The sequence below is a fragment of the Vidua chalybeata genome, chromosome 27 (genome assembly GCF_026979565.1).
Source record: "Vidua chalybeata isolate OUT-0048 chromosome 27, bVidCha1 merged haplotype, whole genome shotgun sequence".
Lineage (NCBI taxonomy): Eukaryota > Metazoa > Chordata > Aves > Passeriformes > Viduidae > Vidua > Vidua chalybeata.
In genome coordinates this window covers 4,051,233-4,075,725 of record NC_071556.1, presented here as the reverse complement: position 1 = coordinate 4,075,725, position 24,493 = coordinate 4,051,233, and the positions used below count along the sequence as shown (strand labels likewise).

At 51.4% G+C, this 24,493-nt stretch overlaps 2 protein-coding genes and 2 non-coding genes across 8 annotated transcripts in view; 2 read left to right on the top strand and 2 right to left on the bottom strand.

Moving 5' to 3' along the window:
* Nucleotides 1–91: 91 nt before the first annotated feature.
* On the bottom strand, nt 92–19,978 carry DPP9 (dipeptidyl peptidase 9). 5 transcript variants are annotated; one of them, XM_053965675.1, is made up of 22 exons: nt 19,829–19,978; nt 17,918–18,005; nt 15,381–15,483; nt 15,230–15,284; nt 12,517–12,629; nt 11,635–11,808; nt 10,888–11,056; nt 10,614–10,727; nt 10,221–10,349; nt 9,663–9,724; nt 9,045–9,145; nt 7,468–7,645; nt 7,119–7,284; nt 6,947–7,026; nt 5,005–5,157; nt 4,719–4,854; nt 3,810–3,955; nt 3,161–3,307; nt 2,865–3,017; nt 2,203–2,345; nt 1,800–1,911; nt 92–1,408 (listed from the first exon to the last, which is right to left on the bottom strand). In XM_053965675.1, the coding sequence occupies exons 2-22, from the start codon at nt 17,971–17,973 to the stop codon at nt 1,316–1,318; spliced, it is 2,583 nt and encodes an 860-aa protein (XP_053821650.1). In that variant the 5' UTR covers nt 17,974–18,005; nt 19,829–19,978; the 3' UTR covers nt 92–1,315. The 5 variants fall into 5 exon arrangements, with proteins under 5 accessions (XP_053821650.1, XP_053821647.1, XP_053821648.1 ...); XM_053965672.1 differs by having other exon boundaries at nt 15,230–15,483; XM_053965673.1 differs by having other exon boundaries at nt 7,119–7,254; nt 15,230–15,483.
* LOC128800800 (translation initiation factor IF-2-like) overlaps nt 19,937–24,493 on the top strand; it is a 23,115-nt gene continuing 18,558 nt past the window's right edge. Inside the window, exons 1-2 of the mRNA XM_053966251.1 lie at nt 19,937–20,120; nt 20,288–20,345. Coding sequence (XP_053822226.1) covers nt 19,937–20,120; nt 20,288–20,345 — 242 coding nt within the window. The remainder of the gene's footprint in view (nt 20,121–20,287; nt 20,346–24,493) is intronic.
* Nucleotides 20,538–20,609, top strand: TRNAG-UCC (transfer RNA glycine (anticodon UCC)). Its single transcript has one exon. It is a non-coding gene; the product is annotated as a tRNA-Gly (tRNA).
* On the bottom strand, nt 20,962–21,034 carry TRNAV-CAC (transfer RNA valine (anticodon CAC)). The gene has a single exon. It is a non-coding gene; the product is annotated as a tRNA-Val (tRNA).

Sequence of the window (24,493 nt, the reverse complement as noted above, 5' to 3'; positions counted from 1 at the left end):
CAGAAAGAACAGAGCACTTGGCTTTCAGCAGAGCTGCTCTGGCTCTGGCAGCAGCTGCTGCTTCCTCCTGCCCCCCAAAGCAGCCACCACGTCTCTTTCCAATATTTTAATGAGTCGCTACATCTTACACTCATAATTATAAAAGAATAAGAATCCATAAAAATATTTTCTTTTCATAATACGCACTTAAAATACTCCAGGGCAAGTCAACGTGGTTCATTTGGGTGGGTTTTGTTTGTGTTTTCGTTTTGCCCCTGGCAGAACCCTTGGCTTGAGGGGGGGATGTGCTCCCCTGAGGTGTGATTGCTCAATCCCCCTCCCCAGAACTGCAGTTCCTGTTGCCCAGGTAAATAAAAACCAGGAGAGAGCATTGCTGAGTAGACGGGCAAGGGGACCAGTCACTGACCCGCAGAGAACTGAAGCACAGCCAATTTCAGTGCACATTGGAAAGCTCAGGGAAGGACAAGGGGGGTCGGGAGGCGGCACAGAGAACGGAGGGAGGGAGGATTTGCATAAATATCATCCATCTTGTGTTGCAAAAACCCAAATGCTGCTGTGAGCTCTGGAGAGAGGCTCTGGCTGTAGCCAGCTGCCAGTGCTACCTGTTGGCACAACTCTGTGTGAGAGCGGCCATGAGAGGAAGGCTCAGAGGCCACTTCCTCCATCTGCTCTGCAAATTTAAACTTGAAAATAGATATATAGATAAAAAAAAAAAAAAAAAAAAAAAAAAAAAAAAAAAAGACTAGTGTTGCATGCTTCTGTAGACCTCTCTTCACCTCCCAGGGCTCCAGTGTGGCAGCAGGGCCAGGACACAGACCAGATCCCCAGGTGAGCAGTAGGTTGTTCTCTCTTCCCTCGCGCTCCTGGCTTAAGGCAGCTTCTGATTCGGCTCTTCCGTTTCCAACACAGGCACTGAGTTCTTGCAGGTAAGAGTTTGGGAACTGCACAGGTGCAGTGGAAGAGGAAAAGGATTGGGGAAAAGAGAGATGGACACAAACCTCAGCCTCGGGACACAGACCACTGTCCATTGATTCCCAGGAGAGAGGGAGTAGCAGCAAAAAAAGCATTGAACAGCCAGGCTGGAGGAGAGGAGGAGGACGAGCAGCCGAGCAGGGGCAGACCTCCAGCTTGGAAAGTGAGAGAAGGTGGCACTGTCCAAAGGGAGGGTGCCCTCCAGCTTTTCCCCATGGCCTGGGGGTACCCCCAGCCCGATGTGGGCACTCAGCCCCTTGTGCTCTGGGTTGGACGCTGCCGGGGAGCGGGAGGGCACGGGGCGGGTGAGCTGTCAGTGTCCAGTTTGCAGAGGCTCGTGCTCTCAGAGGTATTCTTGTAGAAAGTGCAGCAGCGTGATTTCGTAGTGCTCTCCTGACTCAGGGCACCGAATACTGTGTCTCTCGTTGGGGTAGATCTGTGCCAGGGCAGACATGGGGCATTGGTCATTCAGCAGGGACAGAATTCCCTCCCCTCAGCCCTGCTCCCTCCATCCAGTCTCCATCAGGACAAAGAAGTGCCAGGGAAGGGCGGGAGCACCCCTCCCTCACTGCAGCCAAGTGGGACACAACAGCTCGTGGAGGAGGAAAGTTCCAGGCCCCAGGGCAGCAGCCCTGCCTGCACATGCCACATCTGCAAGCGTGGAACAGCCACAGTGCCACCTCCCGGCCTCCTCCCGAGTCCAGCGAGTGCTCGCTGTCACCAGATCACAACAGCGTGTGGGGGATCTGCCTCCGTCCCCAGAACACACAGCAGGGAACTTTCTCCAGATTTATGGGAATTTCCCTCCCCACTCCTGTCCCTCCTACCTGCAGCTGGTAAGGTTTCCCAGCCCGGATTAGCTGCGATACCAGGAAGTTGGTGTGAAAAAAGTGCACATTTTCATCCAAAAAGCCATGGAGGATCAACAAACGATTTGGCCTGGACACGGGGTGAGAGATAAGGAAAGAAACAGGATGAGAAACCAGATGGAAAACACAATGAGGCACCAGATAAAAGCTCTGCAGAGGGTGTGAACAAAGAACTTCCAGCTGGACAAGCCAAACCCAAGCAAGAGCAGTGCCAGGCCGTGGCCATTGGCCTCAAGCCCTCCCTGGCAGGGGGGCTGGGGGTGCTATGGCCCAGCTGCTGCCGAGATAAAACAGATCAGAACCCCTCCACTCCTCTGGGACTGAGCAGAGGTCCAGGAGCAGGTGTGGGGTGGGTACTCACTCGTTGGGAAGCTTTTCCACGTGCAGTGCCACCGAGCCAGCCTCGTAGCCCTGCTGGTTGTTCTCGGGGACGTCCATGTAGCGCTCGGTGTAGCCGGTGTCGTAGGCCATCCACACGGTGACAGGGGCACCTGCTATAGCAATCTGTCAAACAGAGAGGTGCCACCACACAGCCTCCATTATCGCCTGCTCAACAGCCCAAGTGTTCCCTGCTTTCCCGGAGAGGCAGGAGAAAGGCTCTGGCCTGTTCTGTCACTCAGATCAGGATTCTCCTTCAGCAATCCCACACACAACCCAGATCCCTCCTCCTGCTGTTTCTCTTGTGGTCACAGTGGGAAAAAATTCCTGCACATCAGCACTAAAGGCCTCCCCTCTGCAAGGAGGAGTTGTGAACGATCCAGAAACTGTGTTGGGGACTTGGGATGGGGAATAGCACATCAGCATGTCCTTGTATGGCAGATCAAGCCATGCCAGAGCCATCCCAGCCAGGGATGAGCTGCAGCAGGACACAGGACGGGAGTCAGGAGCTCCAGGCAGGCAGGACAGGGGGACATTTCCACCTGTCCACCACAAACAAGTCAAAATGCCAATTCCAGCTGCCAAGAGGGACAGAAGTGTGAGAGCCAAGTGTCCCAAAGGTGCCAGCCCCACGTGCAGGCTCACCTTGAAGACGTTGGGTTTACAGATGAGCCCCATGAGGGACAGAAAGCCCCCATAGGACCAGCCGTGGATGGCGACCCGGCTCAAGTCGATGAACCCGTATTTTTCTGCTACATAATGTAAACCTTCCACCTGGTCCTCTATCTCCACCTGACCCTAAAAGGCAAAAAGGAGGCTCATGTTAGTGGACTTGATAAATTTAGAAACCTGAGACAGAAACACTCACACAGGAAATGAGCAGCCACCACCCTTAGGAAGGACAAATGATGGGAGATTCCCCAGCACAAGGAGGACGTTACCATTTGGTTTTTCAGGGCCCCTTCAAATTTGAGGCCTCGCTGGCATGATCCCCTTCCATCAATCACCACCACAGCATAGCCCAGGGATGCCAGCGTGTTCAGCCGCAGGTACTTGATGCCTTTGAAAGAGTTGTTCACCAGCTGCACCTGCACAAGGAGGGAGGAAGAGTTTCAGAGCTGAGCTGCTGCCTTCCAGTGCCTTCCTGTGTCAGTGGAGGATCCTGAGCTGGACAGCAGCCACTCATCGAGCTATCAGAGCCATGGAAATCAAACCACATGCTGGAAAAGTCATCTGAGGCTTAAGCAGAGGTCAAACACAGGGACAAAAAGAGTAGGTTTAGACTAGATAATAGGAGGAAGTTTTTTGCTGTAATGGTGGTGAAGCCCTGGCACAGGGTGCCCAGAGAAGCTGTGGCTGCCCCATCCCCAGCTGTGTTCAAGGCCAGGCTGGATCTTTAAACAACCTAGGACAGTGGAAGGTGTCCCTGCCCATGGCAGGGATGGCACTGGATGGGCTTTAAGCTCACTCCAACCCAAACCATTCCATGATTCCATGACAGTGTTCATTGCTACCCACGTGCAAGTCTTGATGCATGACTGACAGAGCTCAGCCCCAGCCCTGACCCCAGCAGTTCCCCTGGGTTTTTACCTGAGGGCCTCCATACACAAAGAGCACTGTGGGATGCTTCTTGCCAGGCTGGACATCGTGGGGTTTGTAGACCATTCCGTAGAGCTCCACGTCCGACTGCGTGCGGAAGTGGAAGATCTCCGGGGGGATGTAGTCGGGGGGACAGCCTGCAGCAGGAGGGTCACACAGAGTGCTGAGGGACTGAGCAGGCTCTGCTCCCACCCCCTGAACCAGCTCTGTCCAAAGCTGACCCTGAGCAGAGCTCCTTCAACACCGAACCACACCAAGGCTTAGCAAAGCCCCTCCCTGGGAAGCACAGCCTCCACCTGCCTGCACAGGGAAGGAAAATCTCACTGGCTGGGAATTCTCCAACTGTGCCACAACAGCAGCGTGGGAGAGGGTAACAACAGGCATGGGACAAAGTGTTTGCAGTAGGGGTTCAGGTGCTGCTGTGAGCTGTACCGAAACCTTTAATAACTGCAGTGCAGAATGGAGCAGCCACTGTATCCCAGGTACTTGTCCCTTCCCTCTTCAGACAAATCACAAATAATAAAGCACCTTGAAGTGTTCAAGGCCAGGTTGAACAGGGCTTGGAGCAACCTGGACTAGTGGAAGATGTCCCTGTCCATGGCAGGGCATGAGAACAGGATGGACTTTAATGTCCATTCTCACTTAAACCATTCAGTGATTCCACAGTAAAACCACATCCTTGTGTGTGTGTCAACTCTGTACATCCCAGAGCAGGACTTTTGCTCCATGTGTGAAACACATTAAAAGCCCACAGAACATTTCCTGGGCAAGTGAGAAATATCTCCCCCACAAGATAACATGATTCACCTTCCCTCAGACCCCTTCCCTCCCCGTCACTCTTGGCTGCTGCTGGGAGAGTTCTCACTGAAAGGCCACATGGGCACATTCTCCAGGACTTACTGGCTGCCTCCATCATGCTGGCCCAAAACTTGGGCTGCTTGTGGAGTGGGTCGTCGTCGGAGCCGCTGAGCTTGTAGATGTGCACACAGGGAGGAGTGCTCACACTGCTGTAGTGGCTGATGAACATGTCAAAGTTCTGCCAGGGAACACAGGAGAGCGAGGGAATGAGGTCCTGCACTGCCCACGTCTCGAGCAGCGCTCAGGGCTCTTTACTGGCCACGAGTCATTGCCATTCCCAGTAAGGATCCCTGTCAGTCAGGAGATGGGAATCCAAGGAACAACAAACCTGGCTCATGGAGCAGCTGTGGGAGAAGCCTGGAGTGGTGAGGCGCATGATCTCCCCGGGAGACTCGTAGCTGACCACGTAGAGGTGGTGCTCCAGCGGGGTGTCCTTCGTGCCTTGGAAATACACCAGCTTGGTGGCCTCATTGACCCAGATCTGTGCCAGGAGAGAGGGCTCAGGGACAGGCAGGGACAAGCTCTGCTCCTCTGCCAGCCCAGAACACACACAGACCATGACAGGGCTGCTCAGGGAAGGGAGTTGAGGAGCCAGAGAACACACACAGCCCTTGGGAGAGCTGCAGACAACACAATGCAGTGACAGAGAGCAGTCCCTCAAGCCCTTTTGTTAAAGACTCAAAACATTTGCTTATTAATGGGCATAGAAAGCTGGGCTTTGCTCCCTGCAAGTTAATAGGACGCCATCCTCTTAACAAGGAACATTCTGTGCTTATATGACATCTTACAGAACCATGGAATCATTTAGAAAACGGAAAAACCCCTCCAAGATCAACCATGAACCCAGCAACACTGTGTTCACCACTAACCCACATCCCCATGTGCCACATCAACATCCTTTTTAACACTTCCAGGGGTGGTGACTCCCCACTGCCCTGGCCAGCCTGTCCCAGTGCCTGATCACCTTTCCAGCACAGCCATTTCCCCCATGTCCAACCTAAATTTCCCTGGAGCAACATGTTTGCTTCTGCTCCTGTCCCTTGTTACCTGGGAGAAGAGCCCAACCCTCACCTGGCCACAGCCAGCATGGCTGGATTATAAAGGTACAGCTACCTTTTTTTCCAGCCATCATGGTAATGAATTCCCATTCGTGGGAGGACCAGTCTAACAGCTCTCAGCACCAAACTTTGAGAGACATTAAAATAGGTTTTACTGTCCAGATAAAGCTGTTTCTAAAAACCACCCAGTCAGGCAGGAACAGAGGCGACAGCTTTTAAATCCTGCATTGATCCAGCAACAGTAACTGAACTGAACTGTTTTTCCACCTTACAGTTTCCAAATGCTATTTCTGGCTAACCCACAGTTTGAAGACCCCTGTGAACAGCAAAGGGAAAAACATCCAACTCAATTGGCCAGGAAAACCAGGCAGAGCCCTGTGGAGCAACAAATGCATCAAAATAATTGCTGCTAACACAATTTTAGCCATAACACATGCAGGGAAGAGCTGTGGCCAAAATCAACAGCATGTACAGTGAGAATCCACATGGGGAGGGACAGCAGGTTAATTGCAGATTGAGGAAAAGCAGCAGAAACCAAAAGCTTGGAGCTGTTGGTCTTTTAAAAAGCGAGAAGTGAGAATCCAGATTAATTGGAAATGAACACACAAGGTCTTTATTTTGACAGAGTCACCTGGGAGTGTTAAAGATCAGACTCGGAGTTAATTCCTGAAGCAAAAATGAAACTAGGTTTCTACAAGATTAATAAAAATTCATTTCTGGCTGTTCTGCAAGCGACAACAGATACAGCTTCTCCATATTCTAAATTGCTTTATATTCCCCAGCTGCCTTGTTCCTAAAGGCTCTGTTGAGGGATCAGCTGGAGACCAAGAGTTCACTCTGAGTGCCAGGACACATTTCCACGTTGCAAGAACTCATTGGAGTTAAAATGCCTCAGCAAAGGCAGCAATCCCCAGCTTCTCCACAAAATGGTTCTTTGTTGCTCTTAAACCTCAGACTTGTGTCCTTTTTTATGGCCTGACCCACTCCTGGGATTTACCTAAGGAGCAATCCGAAGTCTGATTAAGAAGGCAATCAGATCCATGTGCACTGGCCTACAGCACTTCTGGGGAAAGCAGAGGCAGCAATAAAAACAGCAACAAAATGAAGCTTAAGCAGTTCTTGCAGGTCCCAAGTGTAAGAGAGAACTCAGGCCAGGACTGGGGGCAGACAATGCAGAGCTGAGCACTGCAAGAGAATAAAAATAACTCCTACCTTGGATCCGTGCCTCGCCAGCACCTCCCATTCCCCACCAGTCAGGGCAACCTCCTCCTTGATGGGACATTTGAAATCATCTACAAGAGAGACCACGAGCATAAATGACTGCCCTCCCCAAAGGACAGCACAGGGCAGCAGGAGGGGGAGCTCCCAGGGCTGCAGCCCTTACCCTCACTGTGGACACAGGGCTGCACCCACTCGTGGCTGCCTGGCTTCAGGATTGCTGTCACCCTGTACAGGTGACAGAACCCCGTTTTGCACTCGTTGGCTCGGATAAAGCAGAGCTCTTCCTCCTCCCCCTCCGGCTGGATGAAAGGATAGAAGATGTCATGAACCTGCCACACAAGATGAGAAACCTGTGAGTGATTTGCTTTATCAAACCCCTGATTCAACATCGAATTTGGGATTGAGTAGCAAAGCTGCCATAGCAAGGACTTGACACCCAATCAACATGAGAATGGTTAACTGAGGGGAGGAAGGGGCAGCCTGTGTTCTCCTCCCAGCCCCGAGCCTCTTACATTTATCCACACATCAGTGGTTTCTTCATAGATCACAAATGGCTGGACATTTTCTGGCACAGTTTTGGCAAATTCAGCACGCTGCTCCTCATTTTCTGGGACTGGAATAAAGAGTGCTGGAGGCAGAAGGACTAGCTGGAGCCTCTGCTGAGGTCTGTCTAGGAACATAGCCCAGGCACTGGGGAAAGAAGTCGGAGGTGAATGTCAGTACCACAGAATAGAGGTCCCTTTCCAACACTCAGAACATGCATCCCTTTCTTCCCCCTGCTGCCAGAAAGGATTTGGGCATCTGAATGCAAAGCTTTTCTCATCACTGCTGCTTTCTAATCCCCTGGAAGCTGTGCCAACACACACGCACTGCCAGACAGCTCTGGTATTTCACAGGGGTATCGCTCAGACGAGATGTCTGACAGATTTGCCAGTGCCTGTTCCAAGGGAGCACTGCTAACACAGCCCTGTCTCCAGAATGGAACTCCTCCTTGGACACCCCTCCATCAGGAAGCACTGTTTGTGCTCCAGCTCTCCTCCAGCTCAAGTGATCACCCTCCAAGAGCTCCGTCTGCAGCCTCCTCCTCGCGCTCTGGCAGGGAGAGGCACAGACCCAACACGAGTGCCAGGGGAAGGAGTTGCTTCAGCCCCAGCCCTGCTCCCCTCCAAGGAGAGTCCCTGGAAGTGGTGCTGCAGTGCAGGCTCTCAGCATGACAGATGGCAAAGCACAGCCACCCCAAGGCCTGTGAGTGCATCCAGGGGAGTTTCATCATGAAAGACAGATTTGAAAAGAGCCAGTTCTCCCCCAGCACCGCAGGATTTCAGGAACTGAGATATTCAGCACATTTAGATAAGCTTTGGTGCAGAACATCACAATCACCTCTGGGATTACCTGCTGGAAAGCTCTCTAAATTTCCTTTCCAGAGCAGAAAATTAATGATGAGTTACAGAATGCCACCTTCAAAGACAGCCAAGTCATCTTAACTTAATCTGCACACACACCAGTTAACAGCCAAGCTTGGGAGGGGGAAAAATGAAAAACTTTAAAATTTCATTCAGATTGGGGTGAATTCTGTAACTCTTCAGGCAAGACTGTGTATCCCATTTGGAGCAATAGCCAGCCCCAGAGCAATCCTTCCCTCTGGACACACTGCATGAAGGATGTGGCACCACAGACCCTGCCCCTGTCCTGTGATTCAGGCTTTGATGACAAACTGCGCCAACAAACAAAGATAAAACTGCCCACAGAACACCCTCATTTTCAGCAGGAAATGTTTAACACATTATTAACAATGTTTAACACATTGTTTAACACATTTCACCTGTGTTAAACACCTTCAGCTCCAAAGAATTCCCCAGGACTGCCCACTTACTGTATCAAGGTCATTTAACTCTGGTTGTGACAAACACCACAGCTCTGCTTCGTTCCTACTTTTAGGATGTCACAGCACTGAAGAAGCCAAATATTCATGTGCCATTTCTGGCACTCAGGGCTTTAAAACCAGGTCATGAACACAGCAGAAGCATGTCGAGGGTCTGCAACCAGAGGAGCCCTTGGGAAAGTTATTTTGGGAGGAAAATGGACTTACTATTTGCCATCCCGGGTCCATCCAGCACGGGCAATGTACTCCACAGTGGGAAACAAGGCAGCAAAGGGTTGCACCAGCTCTTTGTCCTGAGCACACACAATCTGCAGCAAAACCAAGGCCCAACATCAAATCAGAGCACCAGAGCTCATCACCTTCTCCCAGGGAAGCTCAGGGAGATGGCAGAACAAGGAAGTTTAGCTACTGGCATCAGCAAGGGTCAGGCCAGGAGAAGCAAGCCTTGCTGAAGAGTAGGAAGAGAAGGGAAAAACAGGCTTCAAAGCAAAATGGTTTTGGCATTCAGCCACAGGAAAGGACACAGGCAGGGACTGAAGCCCCCAGTTAGACCTGGTTCCAGCCCTCCTCTCTCTGCCATGGTGCACCAAGCAAGCCCCACTTTCCCCTTCCCTCCACATTCCCAGCTGAATCTCCCACAGAATGATTCTTGTCAGCATTTTCAAGTCTTTCTGTTTCTTGGATAAACACATTAGAGATCCAGCTATTACAAGAGAATAAAAAATCCAGACTAACACTGTTTAGGATTTCTTTGTGACCTTGTTTTAATTCTAGGAAGCTTCAAAAACCCTCCTGTGCAATGTCCCTTTCCGAATTATCACTTACCTTACCCTTGCTGTCTGTTTTAAATTCTGCCAGTTTCAATGTAATCTTGGGGTTTTTGCTGCCTGCAGAGAAGAAGTGAAAAAACACTGAGATGATCAAGTTGAACATTCTGTGGTTACACAAAATACAGCTTCTACAGGAGAACTGCCCCTGGTCCTACTGAAATGGCTCTGTGTGAATTTACAAATATCAAATATGTATGTGAGCAAACACCAGAGTCATTTTGGGAATGGGAACAGTTTGCTTTGCCTTCCCTAGCTGGCTGTGCATGTTCCCAGGAGGGAGAGGAAAGATGGGATTCAGAATGTATTCCACAATATGCCACCAGATATATTCCACTTCCTCAGCAATCCTTTCATTTAGGGCTGGGATTTAAAGTTCAGCCTTTCCTGCAGCAGATTTTGGGATGAGAGAGTCAATTAGGTCTCAACTTTTACAACCAGCTTCTACATCCCAGTAAGTGCCCAGATTAATGATGCAAAGTTTATAGCCCCAACTCCAGTGCTGATTCCAGCAGGAGTCCAGAGCTGCCTCAGCAGCCGCACGTGTTTCACCCACCTGTCCTGGGGTACCGGTAGGAATCTGTTTTTCTCTCCTCCAGGGCAGGTGAAGGAACATGAATTATCTCCACCTCTGACTCATCCACTTCCTCATACAAGATCCGCAGTGTTTTCACATCCTCTGAACCTGGGACAGAGAGCAGGAATGTTTACAACAGCATTTCCTGCTGTTTCTGGCTTGCCTGGAGCACTGGTGCAGAGGGAACACCTGTACAGCCCCAGCTCTTAGTGACCACCTACAAACACTCCACAATTATAATCCCCTCAGCGTTTTGTTCCTTCAGATCATCTCCCCAGGAACAGCCCAAAGGAAAACCATGCTCAGAACCTCATTCCTAGCTGGAGGTAGCAGTCACATCACCAGGAATTGATGAGCAGAGCAGTGACTGACCTTCTGTGGAAGCTGTGGGACACCACCAATAGCCCGTGAACCGATCGAACTCCTCCTGAATGACAAAAGTGGCTACACCAGCAGACTTGGGGTCATCCAGAACATTGGATAAGCCTGGAGAGGAACAAAGACGAGACAGCATTTGCATTTACATCTCCTTGGAAAATGCTGACTCAGAAGACAAATGCACTTGTAAGAAATAATCCAGGAATGTGGGTATTGCAGGCCAGAGTCCTCAGCAGGAATTCCCTTCAGGGGGGAGGAAGCCCCATACCTTTGTGGCAGTACGTCATCCGCCTCTCCTCGCCCGTCTCGATGTTTGCCACCCACAGGTCGTTGTTGTTAATGAAGGAGAAGAAGGCTGGGTCAGCAGGGCAGATTTTGGGATCCATCCGTGGCCCCGTGCACTGAGTCTTGATCTCCAGAGGCTTCATTGGAGACACCTATGGCAAGAGACACACACACAGAGCTGGGTGCCACATCAGCTCCCAGCTCTGCAGAGAAAAAGCCTAAATCAGAGATTGAGCACAGCCTATGATGGCAAACTGTCCCTGACAGGACACAAGAGCAACCACCATAACCAAACAGATGAAGATGTGGAAGATGTGGACCTGCTAGAGCAGGTTCAGAAGAGCCACAGAGATGCTCCATGGGCTGGAGCCCCTCTGGAGCCAGGTTGGGAGAACTGGGAATGTTCACTGAAGGAGACTTCATAGCCCCTTGCAGTGCATGAAGGGGCTCCAGGAGAACCTCCTGGGAGGGTGGGGAGGCCCTGGCACAGGGTGGCCAGAGCAGCTGTGGCTGCCCCTGGATTCCTGGAAGTATCCAACGCCAGGCTGGATGGGGCTTGGAGCACCCTGGGATAGTGGAAGGTGTCCCTGCCCATGGCAGGGGGTGACACTGGGATGGGCTTTAAGGTCCCTTCCACCCCAGTCCAGCCTGGGATTCCACATGCAGCCATCTCCAATCCAAACCATCAAGCCCCTTTGAGGTGATTCCATGAAATCCCTGGCAGACTCACCATGAACCCATTCTTGCCCCCATCTCGACAATGGAAGAGGCTGTTGCTGGCCTGGAAGAGGAACAGGCCACTCTCACTGTGGAAATCATAAGATGTTATCCCAAAGACCCCCAGTCTCTTGCGTTCCCTCAAGAGCTCCTCCTCTCTGGAATACATCCCGTGGTGAGGGGTTGCCTAGAATTGAAGGAAAGGAATATCTGAAAGGATCTGCAAGGAGAGGAACGTTCACAGGAGTGCTCTGAGCCTGTCACAACACCCCAGCTCAAACAGGCAGCAGTGTCAGGGTACAGGTCCCCAGTTCCAGTACTCCAGGCTACAGCTGTGGGGTCCAGGAGGCCTAAACCCCCCATACCCCCCAAATCTCCCTCTACAGGAGGGCTGAGCTGTGAATCTCTCAGTTCTACAGTTGTCACTTCAGCATGAAGTGAGAACAGCTGCGCTTGCTCTGCTTATGCAAATCAGATGTAACCAATTAACTTAATGACGTTATCTGCAGCCTTCACAAACAGTTTCCATGTCAGACACTGCAAACAAAAGTTCTTCCGGGATCTTAAATTACCCTGGAGAGGACTGACAGCCCAAATGGGGTCAAGACAGATAAATTCTGTTCCACCAGGAACTTTTTAAGTAGGGCTGAAAAGACCAACACCCTCCAGTGCTGTCAGTGACAAAGGACATGAAGATACTGAAACCAGGGAGGGGAAAATTCCCTCCCTTTCTGGTGCACTCACAACAGTGTAAGGCAGAAGCAGCAATTTAAACTCAACTTTCCCAATTTTTTAAAAGCAGGAAGGATGATAGACAGCACACAGGTGTCCCCACCACAGCATCACCCACTTTCCCCAGGCACTGACAACCCAGGCTCTTCCCACTCTGCCTTACCTGAAAGTGATCCAGCATCTGTTTCCAGGACAAGAGCAGCAAAGCCTCCTTCCGTACCTTTTTGGGAATCTCTGAGTAAAGAAGGGAATTCTCTCTGCTACCATATGGCATTCCTATTAGGAGGACAAAAACATCATCCTACTTAAAATGAATTACCCAGGACAGAGAGGCTCACAAGCAAATTCAAACAGAAGTCTGGAAACAGGGGCTGGGGCTACCCAGAGACCTTTACCCACATTCCTTCCCAAGCAGCTCCCAGATCAATCCCAGAATAACATCTAAACCACTTAGATATTGATTTGTTTGGAATTTTCCTAAGCAAGATTTAACACTACCCCACCTCTCCAGAATGTTTTAGGTCCAAATTTCCCCTCTGTGCTCCAGATCCACTCTAAGAGCCCCACTCCTTCAACGGGTGACTCAACATTACTCTCCACACTTCTCTTACAGAATTTTGCTACAGGGTCCTGATTCAAGCCAAGGCAGCAGCTTGCAAAGGGGAAGGAAAAGCTTGGAAGCTCCAGAGAGCCCATTCAAATGTGAAACAGTATCCTACAGAGTCAAAAGACCTTGTCATTTTACATAAGCTTTTGACTGTGGTTATCAAATGAGCTCCTGGCCTTCATCCAACTTCCAAAACAACCATCAAATATCCTGCCACGTGATTTTGACAGTTTCCACAAAAACAAAGACCATGAACTTGCCCTCTACTTATGCTGCAGAGACTCCCTGGATCAGAAATTCAGACAGGGATATGTGCCCTGATACTGCCTACTCTTTACATGTTCTGGGCAGAACAGAGAGATTTCTGAGCTGGCTGACCCAGCAGTAGTTACTTCAAATTAAAACTGAAATATTAATAAGTGCTCAGGAAGCAGAGCAATATGTGAGGATCTAATCCTCAGAGATCTAGGAACACCAAAGTGCTGAGCATGTGGTGTTTAACATAAGCAGCATCTGCCACGATACGACATAAAACTCTGTGGGGATGGCCCAGGAATGATTGAGGATGGCCATACAGGAAAAACTGCAGAGAGGAACAAATGACTCTGGACACACATCTGACACTCAGGCAACTGTGATCTGGACTTCCCTTCCCCTTATGTTAGAACTTTCTCCACTGACCTCAGGCTGACTACAATCAATTGGCATTTACATGGAAAATATTGCCTTCCTCCCCATAAGACAGTTTACTTTGCTTCCAAGTGAAATATTCAACCCTACAGCAAAGTTCATCAGGAGTCTCCATCCACTCTCAGTTTCATTTAAACCCTTTAAAATGTTATTTCATGCTGGGGCAGTAACAGCACACTGAGTTAAACACTTGTGAACTTACAGGCTGCCCAGAGGAAGCCGTGGCTGCCCCATCCCTGGGAGTGTCCATTATTATGGCAAAAGAATCAGCATTTAAATCAGCATTTACCCTTTATTAGGGACATCTGAGAAGAGGTACCCTGGGATTACCTGGCTGATGCTGCTCTTAAGTGAGGGATTAATCTGCTCTAAGCCCTGTACAATTCCTTAAGGAAGGAAACACTGAAAAGGCACTCGTGTATCCTCATTCCTGGTTCTGGCTCCTGGAACAGTCACACCCTGGCAGAACACCAACCACCCAGTAGCTGGTTTGGTTGCCATTTCATACAACAGAACATTAAAAAAAATTTTAAATTAGCCACTTAGTTCTTTAATCATCTAGATCAAAACCAGTATCAAAGTGAACTGGAAATACATTCAGCTTTAAATCAAGCCTCACTGCTCAGACTTGACAAGAAAAATATGCCAGCTCTGGATCCTGCCCTTCAGAGCAGCACTTGTGTCCCAAAAATTAATGAGAACTACACAAATCAAGTCACTGGCACACAGGAGCTGCTTAGTGACAACACAAATCAGTCCCTCAAATCCAGCATCCTACAGTCACCTACACTCAAAACCTGGAAAAAGAAGGAAGAACAGCAAGGTCACTTCAGGGCAGCAGTAACTGCACAGAGTTGCACATCTGGCAGTTTTTGTACTGGCCCAGTAATGATCAGCTCATGCCCCAAAGCACAACAAATTCTTTATAGTCTATAAAGCTTCCCATGTTACCAGCCACAAAATTATCCAGTTAGTAAAATCCAACAACTCTGTCACTAATTACATCGTGGCTCCATCTGTAACAAGGGACCTGTACAACACAGAATTCTGCTTTCAGTCCCACTGAAGGAAAGGGATATTTCCCTGCAAATGCCAGGAACAGCTCATTCCCACCTCAATTTTCTTCCCTGCTCTTGAAAGCATCCTACCTTCATGGTACCTAATAAAGCAGGAGACACCACCACCCTGCCATTAATATGTTGCAACATGTAATTAGTCATTACCGACCACGAATTTCTTGGAAAGTCAGTCTGGTTAATGAAGCAAGTAAATCCCATTTCTCCCAAGCTACAGAGGCATGAGATAGTCCCCTCTCTTGCCCCATCCCCTGCGTGAGAAAGGATGTTGGCTGGCTGGCCAACATTTCCCCTTGTCACAGCTGATCCCTGTGTCTGAGGCTTGTCTGGGACTGGGCAGTCCCTGCTCAGAGCCAGGCTTTGCGGAAGATCCTGCAGGCCTTGAGCAATCTCAGTTCCCAAATCTCACACAGGGAGATCCCTCCCATCCCACCCCTTCCCTTCTCTTGCCTGCTGAGTTTGGAAGAGCCCCACATTCCCCCGGACGCTGGCACGAGGCTTACCCAGGTAATAGAGGCGGTGAGAGTGCGGGCTGGACTCCTCTGTTTTCCGGACAAACTGGAAATCATGGGGAGCTTTGTTCACTATCATGCCCGAGTACTTCCTGCTGCTGTGAATAATGTCACGCAGCCCATCCCAAGAATGCTTTTGCACCTGGAATTGGGAAGGCACATCCTCCATCTCGACCACTTCGGAGCTGTCCGAGAGCGTGTCCACTGCAGTCATCCTCGCTTCCCCTTCAGAACTGGGCAAAAAACTGAGGGAGGAGTAGAGGGAGAGAATTAAGCTTTAAAATTAAGCAGGTGATCCTTAAACTACAGATCCTGGGATTCTCTGCACTCAAGGATTTTAAACACATTGAAAGGAAAAGTCCATCGCCCATCCCTTATGAAATCCTGTAAATGAAGATATTGACCTCAGAAAACTCTCTCTCCCAGGGCTGGCTCTAGGAATAAGCTGTCAAAGGAAGCTCAAGCAGCAGATTCTGGTGCAGACAACAAGCAGCTTGACTCAAAGGAAAACCACTCCAGGAATTCGGATGGATATGTCATCAAAGCTATGACCTATCATAAAGGCACATAGACTCCTGCCCTGTGAGACCACAGAAGTGGAATCCCCTTCCTATCCCAAAGGAAAACCTGCCCATCGCTTGGGGAGAGAGGTTCAGACCCAAGCACAGCAATTCACTTACCTGAGGAGATACTGAGGCCAGGAATGAAGTAAGAGAGATGGGAAAACAGGAAAAAAAAAAGTGCAACTGCTTTGCTAAGAGAGAGAGAAGGCAGCAGGAGCAGACCCTGGTAGTATCCTGAGAAACGTGGCACACATTCCTCAGAGATTTCCAAATGAGCAGGTGTGGAAGGAGAGGACAAGAACCGCCTCCACGTTAACACAAATGTTAATTTGAGGTGAGGTGGACCCACAGACTTGCCCAAGGTCAGTGATGTCATCCACTGCAAAGCAGGAATGAGCTGAGGACTAGGGAAACCTGTTTCTGACACCCCACTTGAGAGGCAGGATGTCCCTCCAAGAGGACATTTGAGGGGTCTTGGAGGTACCTGAAAGAATATTACAGAGAATTTCAGAAGAACTTCAGTTTACTGGACAAAATTAGCTTGGATAATTTTGCTCCAAGGAGACAGAATCAGCCTTGTGCAAGGGCTGAAAATGTAACATCTCCTCAGACTCCTAAGTCCCAAAATTGTACAAAATGTGCCAAAAGTAACACAAGAACAAGCTCCCAAAATAATTCTGTAGGTACTCCTGGTACCTACTGCCCAGCAGTAAATCCACAGCTTGAAAATGGATAAAGAGGAGTATTTTCCAATCAAAGGCAGGCAGGAAGCCCAAGTGAAACCACAAAAGAGATGTGGGATGTTTTAAGACTGTGTGTCTGTGGCCTCTGCCTGTATCCAGGCTCTCCACTGCAGCAGCTAAAATCACAGCTGAAGGCAGAAGTGCTGCCTGTCAGAAACACATGACAGAAAGACCATGAAAATCCATAAACTGAGTGCAATTCTCCTAACCCCATCCTACTGCAGGTCAACGGAGCCAGTTAAATACTCTGGCTTTAGCTCACAAAGCCTGGCCCTTGGGTAACTCACCCAGCTGATGAGTCCATCTCACTCAGCCAGGCTGGCTCCTCACAAGTGAAAGTTTAACCTTTAAAACCAACCCACAAATGTGATACTGGTACCTGTCCCCAGCTGAACTGGAGCCTGGAGCCCCTTCCAAAATATAGTGTCATGATTTTATCATGTGAACAGCACAGCACTAAGCTTGGCACTGTTGTCATCCTGGTGATTTCGACACTAGAATGGAGTGGGGAAGTGATAGAAGCAAAGCAGCCACCACACAAACTGAGGTGGGAGTGCTGGGAATTACCACTGGCACTGCTGGAGCTTGGTAGACTCTCATAAAATCACAGAATGGTTTGAAGTGGAAGCAACCTTAATGATCATCTAATACCAAACCTCTGCCATGGGCAGGGATACCTCCTGCTAGAAGGGAAAAAAACTCCTAAAACTTAGGTCCTGGCATGATACAGAGTAGAAGGAAGCTCAGATTTCTGCCTCTGTCACTACAGCCACCTCTGGAAAAAGTCGTAGTCAGTATTTGGCAACACTGTGTACGTAAGTAAATAAGTACATGGAGTAACTTATCTCAGAGTAGATTTTGGGATTACATTACTCAAATGTGAGCTGGATCAAAACACCAGTTATTAACCATCTTAAGAAAGGCAGCAATAGCACATTGAAGATTTCCACCTTGCTGGAGTAGCCCTGTCCCTTCTGCCCCACGCTGAGGCAGGGACTGAGATGACTCAGAGCTGTTGCAGGAACACTGCTCTCTCCTCTCCCAAAAATCATGGAGCTGCCCCTCGGGGGTCTTTTAATGCCATTTGTGCCCTGTCAGGTGAGGGGGGTGAACCACCCAACCCTCCTCTGGGGGAAGGTGTGAGTCTGGAGGGGACAACAAGCACAGGTGGGAAATCAGAACCCGGAAAAAACTGTATTGGAAGTGAGTGAAACAAGTTATTGTCCTGAGTCACTTTCTGACTCACAGATCCTGACACAGAGCTCCCTGGCTAGGACTGTACAGATGGGATTTCTCAGAACCCTCTCTCAGTGCAGAGGTGCTTGCTGCTCTGTCCCACAGCACACAGAGGCCACACAGGGGCCTAGACATACCTTCTCCAACTTCCTGCAGTCTCGTTTTCCAGACGAACCCTCTTTATCTTCTGCATTAACTACTCAGAAAGCTGGGCAGGACAGGAAACTGGGGAGGAAGAGGGGAGAAAGGAGATTTCATACAACTGCTGGGTAAAAGCATCTTCCACAGGCCACATTTCCAGCTGAGTGGGGAGGCATAAATAAATCCTTGGGTTTTATTCCCAAATCTGTTCTGTCAGCACAGCCTGGGTTTGAACAGCCCTGATAAATCTGAGAGACTTCATCTGAACAACGAGGCTCAGTGAACCCTGTGGTGTGCCTCGTTCCCTCCCAGAAAATTCTTCTTAAAATCCAGGAATCTTGAGTACTGAACCTTTCTGTCACCCCCTTCCGAAAATCCTGAAATTCTTGCAAGTATCAGGTCCTAAAAACTGACAAAACAGAGGTCTGGTCCATACACTTAGAGGGAAGAGTCAAACAAAGGACACACCATAAGGAGCCAGCCAGAGGGTCACAGTCCCACCTGGGACATGAACAACACATTTATCTTCAAAGCCTGAATGCTGCTTCCCTGTGCCTCAGCCTGCTGCCACGAGGAACCCTGGCTCCCCACACCAATCTGCTCTCCAGGAGCACAGGAAGGTGCTTCACTGCTGTCTTATCTCCCCAAATACAAAGGTCTTTAAGCTCTGAATCACAGACACACTCAAGACCCGCCACTGCCTTTTGTCGAGGCTCCTGCTCTCCCCAAACAGCCATTTCTCCACCAAAAGCGCACTCACAGGGGACCAGGAGAGACAAAGCCTCACAAAGAGAACTCCTCCGCTGCAGAGGAGAGCAGAGAGGGAGGAAGCAGCAGCATTCAGCAATTTAAGGGCAGTTTTTGATGCAGGCATGAAGGGCAGCAGGAGTGATGCTCAGGAATGCTGAGTAACCTGGTCTGATCTCCCAGCTGACCCTGCCCTGAGCAGAGGCTGGACCAGAGACTTCCCGAGGTCCTGCCAGGCTCGGCTGTTGTGTGATTTTAATGATTCTGAGGAACATCTTAGCCCTCATTGCACCCAGCCCAGATCACACATTTCACACAGAAAAGGAACAGTAAAATCTTAAACCAGGGAGGAAAAAAAAAAAAAAAAAAAGAAACTGAGCAAAATACACAAAAGAGATCAGGAACCAGTGTGAATCATTCGGGAAGAGCCGATGGAACACAGGAAAAGAGTCACCTACAGGAGCCCTTACAACGTGTCCCTGTCGGGGCCGGGAGCTTTAAGATCTCCAAAAATTAAAGCAGCCGAGGGTGGGATAAACCGGTGGAGATTTCTCCAGAGAGGGATGAGCTCTGGCAAAGGCTGCCAGCAGCCCTTGTCCCTGTGCAGCTCTCGCCGGGAGCTCTGCCCTTGGCGCAGAGGAAAGGCCGGGATTCGGGATAGCAGGAGAGGGGGAATCCCCGGGCACGGAGCATCCTGTGCCCCCGTCACCCTCACGGCTCTTTCCCGTGGAAGGCGAGCGAGCAGCCCCTCACCCGCCTGCGCCCAGCCGGGGCTGTTGGGGGGGACACGGGACCCCCCTCCAAGGGCAGAGGGGCCCCCCATCAGCGCACCCATGGGCAGCCTATGGGGGGAGTGAGCTGCAAACGACCCCCTGAGGGCCAGGCCTGGGGCCAACCCGGGCGAGCAAACGCCCCCAGGGGCAAGGAGAGGCCGCCGCCGTGCCGAGAGGGGATAGAGCCCACGGAAGGGGCAAACACCGCACCCCCCCGGGCACCCCCAGCCCAGGGCGGCGGGGATGCGGCCCACGGAGCGGGCAAGCCCTCCCCGCCCGGCTCAGCCGCCCCTCACAGGCGTGGGCCCCACCCAGCCCTGCCCGTGCCGGGGCGGGACCCTCCGTCCCCGCCATCTCCCCCCCGCCCCCCTTCCCTTCCTCACTCACCGCGGGGCGCGGCGACCTCCCCGTGCCGGGCGGCGGTGGGGGCGGCTCCTGCGCGGGAGGGAGGGCGGGGGAGGGAGGGGGCGGCGGCGGCTCCGTCAGTGCCGCTCCATGTCCCGGGCGCGGGGCAGCCCCGGAAACGGGGGCGCGGGGGCGGCGGCGGCCACGGCGCGACCTCTCACCCGGCGGCGGAAGTGGCGGGAGAGCGCGCGCGGGCGCGCGCGCGCGCGCGCGGCGGGAGCGCGCCCGGGCGGCGCCACTGCCTCTAGCGGGGGTGTGGGAGATGACTGCGGGAGTACGGAGCTATTAGAAAATCCCACAGAATGGATCAGGGGTTGGAGAAGGCCTCTGAGGTCGTGGAGTCCAACCTGTGACCCATAGTCACCTTGTCATCCAGACCACGGAGCTAAGTCTGTCCTTAAACACCTCCAGGGACGGTGAGTCTGCCGCCTCCCTGGGCAGTCCGTGGCAATGTCTTCTTGGAGAGGGTGGGCACAGAGAGAATTGAGGCTGATACAGGGTAAGAAAAGCACGGAGAGAAGATCCTTCCTCTCCCTCAGAGAAGGGCCCCAAACTCAGCATTTATTGCCATCGTGGGGCGGCTGTGGAGCCATTCTCATCTTTCATTGTGCTTTACCCTGTGTTTCAGGAGAGTGGTTGGGTTCCGCTGGGTGATGCTCCTGAGGGAAGCCAGGAAGGTCTAGAACAACGAGCGTTGGTGGTATAGTGGTTAGCATAGCTGCCTTCCAAGCAGTTGACCCGGGTTCGATTCCCGGCCAACGCACACCGTTTTTACTCTTCCTCATATTATCTTTTTTTTCCCCTCCGTTTCTCACCGATCCGAACCGAATTGAGATGCACCGACACGCAGAGCGCCCGCTCGGCCGCGCTTTGCCCGCTTGAGCCCCGGCGGGAGGCGGGCGCTGGTCAGCGACGGGCCGAGTGGTGCCGGTTGCTTCTCTTCCCAACTCGCGGTGGAGACCCCGAGTCGTCAGGAGACGGCGGGGAAATAAATAAATAAATATCTCCGAATTTTAAAAAAACCCCACCAAAATTGTAAGCCCCTCCAAACCAAAACAACAAAGAAATGAACAGCCACAAAAAACCCACCCCGAGGCAAAGAAAGAAAAAGGAGATGTTTCCGCCCGGGATCGAACCGGGGACCTTTCGCGTGTGAGGCGAACGTGATAACCGCTACACTACGGAAACCCGCTGTGGGAGCGTTTGCCTGGCGATAGCTCATGTTCTCACTATGGCGGCTGAGGGGGCGCGGGTTTCCCTCACGGCAACCTCAAAAAAAACCTCCCGCAAACCCCTAGAAGCGCCGCGTGGGACTCCCAGTGATTATCATGGATGACTAATTGGAGTTCCCAGAAACGCGCTGGTGTCAGGAGAGGACTGAGGTGCGTGTCCCGGGCAGTGTTTCGGGGGCCCCCTCAGAGACGGCGCAGCCCCACAGGGAGGTTCCCGCTGAGGGGGCGCAGGGCGCTGCTGAAGAAATGTCTCTTTTCCCTGAGGCAGCTGCCACCAGATGTCGGTAGAATAGTGGCGACAGGGAGTGGAGCTCCCTGGAGAGCCACCCGGGAGGGACAGGACCCGCCTGGCCCAGGGGACAGGGGCTGCAAGGGCCCCCAAGGACAGGCCTGTTGACAATCACAGATTCACAAGATGCCAGACTGGTTTGAATTGGAAGAACTTTAAAATCTCATCTCATTCCGCCCCTTGCCATGAGCAGGGATACCTTCCACTGTCCCAGGATGCTCCAAATCCCATCCAGCCTGGCCTTGGACACTTCCAGGGATCCAGGGGCAGCCACAGCTGCTCTGGGAATTCCATTCCAGGGCCTCACCACCCTCAGTCAAGAGCTGACAATCCCAGATAGTTCTAAGTTTGTTCCTCTTACCCTACTGCAATGTTAACAAATTGCTTAATGGCAATCCTTCTCTTTTTGGTAAAATCTCAGCCCTTGGAATCAGGTGGTAACATGAGAATTATGTTTTCCTGTTTTGTTTTATTTGCTGAAGTCTATTTTATGCTCTGCTGGCTGCAGAGAAAAGCTTAGAATGGAGAAATGAATCATAAACTCAGATGAAAGCAAAAAGGAACCTCACTTTTAATAACACTTTCTCTTAATAAAATCTACTTTTAATTTTACAATTTCATTTTACAATTTTGTAGCTGATCTTTTGATTTGGGGCCAAAAGGGGTAGAGAAGAGGTTGTCACTCGTCCTTTAACTTCAGGGCTTGCCAGTGCTTTATTCTGATCTGATTTATGATAAGGATTATAATGTTACAAGTCCGTGACAAACCCGATGTCTCGGGACTTGCTTGCTTCATGTTGTTGTTAAACATCCTGGAATGAAATCCTTTTTGCCTGCAGCTGGCAGAGCTGCAGAGAGGACTGCTTACAACCTTTGCACTGAGCATCAGCTGAGCGTGCTGGGGCAGAGCCGATCAATAGCCGGGGGCAAGGTCCCCTCCCTCGAGCAGGGGGAAGCGGATCTGTGAGTGACCCGAGACCATCCATGGGAAGATTCAAACGCTTTGGGTTTTGTTTTCTTCTGCAGCCCTCTTCCAGCCTGGCGATGGGTGGAGAGGGGAGCCGCAGAACAGACAGCGCCAGGGAGGAAGCTCTTGGAGGGAAGAAGGGAGGAAGCTCTTGGAAGGTACCTGCGGGAGGTAGAGGCAGGAATTCCGTGAAGACGTCGTGCTGTCGGTGTGAACTCCCCAACCCACCCGGATCCCGCGGTGGTGCCTGGTTCTGGTTCTGGCATCGCCACACCGAGTCGTGGGCTCTGGATGCTCCTCGCGTGGGCAGCGCTGGCTCTGGGGGCCCGGACAAAGCCCCCTCTTCCCGCTGGTTCCCGCTTGCTGGAATGGCTCCCGGGGATGTTCTGGCTTTTCTGACAAAGATCCATTGTCAGGGACGGCTCAAACTTTGCCCGCAGGACAAAGATCCTTCAGCATTCTCCCTTCCAGTCCCTGACCTATCCCACTTCCTCCACTCCCAGCACTTCCCACCCGGGTGGCGCTGCTGGGTGTGGGAGCCCCCTGCGCCTCACCGGCTCCCCGCGGACGATCCCCGGAGCACGAGAACGGACTGTGTCAGGGAAAAAAAAATAACCCGGGGGCTCATTTGGAGGTGAAGGCTGGATATTCTCTTCTATTACCACCAGCATCTGCCCTTTCTGAGCGAGGAGCCCTCCCCCAACTCTCACCAGCGGCCCTGCTCGGCTTTGTTTCCCTGACACGCTGCGCTGGCTGCACAGTCCCATTCTCCCCTTTTCCTCCCTCCACTCCCAAAGCCTGCGTGGCTGTTCCAAGAGGGGAGCTGGAAGCATCGTGGAGCAGGAGAGCTGACAATCAGGGCCGGGAGACAACGCTGCTGCCGTGCACAATACCCCCCGCAATTAGCCATTCATTTCTTCTGCCTCTGAAACGGGGAGCCCAGCCCTTGTGCTGGGAGATAAAACAAGAACGGCTTCAATAGCACTGATTTAAATTAGGTCAGGCTGGCTTTTGTGTGGCAGGGACCACACAATAGCTGTCACACGACGGCGGAGGGGAGCAGCATAAAGGAAAAGAGGCCAAGCAAGTGGCACAGATGCTGGGAGTTGGTGGGTGCTGGGACATCGGGGGGTGTGTGCCTGGGGATAGTGGAGGGGCAGACACTCAGCACGTGCTGCTGAGGCATAAAAGGGGTGGCATGGTCAGCAGGGGACAGAGAGCTTGTTTCTGCCACACCACAGCCATGTGCCCCTGGGGATCTTTAACCATCACTGGTTATGAGACAAAAGGGTGACAAGTTTTGGACCCCTCAGGACAAGAAGGATATTGAGGGGCTGGAGTGTGTCCAGGGAAGGGAACTGAGCTGGGGAAGGGTCTGGAGCGCCAGGAGCAGCTGAGGGAGCTGAGAGGGCTCAGCCTGGAGTAAAGGAGGCTCAGGGAGACCTTCCTGATTGTTGGGGTGTCCTGGGCAGGGCCTGGAGTTGGACTGATGATCCTTGGGGGACCCTTCCAACTCAGGGTATTCCATGATTCCATGACCTGAGTTGCAATTCTCAGCATTGCCCAATTTCTTTCCCCTCATAAGTTCCCCAAAAGTCCATAGCTGGCCTGAACACCTGACGTGCTGTGAAATCCTACACTGGCTTCTTTACGGATGGGTGTGCTTGGGGAAATACCATCAATTCCCTCAAACTGATCTCAACTCAGGCTCTCAAAGCCATCTGAGTGTCTGCCTTCAGAGAGGGGTCCTGGGGACAGTTTTCCAGGAGGATGTGAGCACTGGAGCCTTGTCCCAGTTCTCCCCCCAGTTTCATTAATATCCTTATTGCTGTTTTTACAGTGGCAATGCAGATGTTCATGTTTATCTGGCCACGGGAGAACACGAGAGCAGCGTGCTCAGAGCTATCAGCAAGAGCCTGATCTTTTCAGCAAGCTGTTGTCATGGTCTAAATGAATTTATCCAGGTAAGTCCATATGCAAAGGAAGGGCAGGTTAGTTTAAAATAAGAGTCCACCCCTTCAAGTCTCCCAGGAATAAATGAATGGTCTTTTGTGCCCCAGATTGGACTTTTACAGGTGCCACTTTGCTACAGTTGGGCCAAAAACTAGTGGGGGAAATTGTGGTGTGGAAAAGTGGAAAGATGTAATCAGCCACTTAAT

Bases quoted from the DNA above. Each gene is read 5' to 3' on its own strand.
- DPP9 (XM_053965672.1), bottom strand. From the start codon at position 17,973: ATGCAGAAGATAAAGAGGGTTCGTCTGGAAAACGAGACTGCAGGAAGT. The intron at 11,057-11,634 runs GTGAGTCTGCCA...CTCTTGCCATAG, and splicing joins GGGGCAAGAATGGGTTCATG to GTGTCTCCAATGAAGCCTCT. The intron at 7,027-7,118 runs GTAAGGGCTGCA...TCTCTCTTGTAG, and splicing joins GCCCTGTGTCCACAGTGAGG to ATGATTTCAAATGTCCCATC.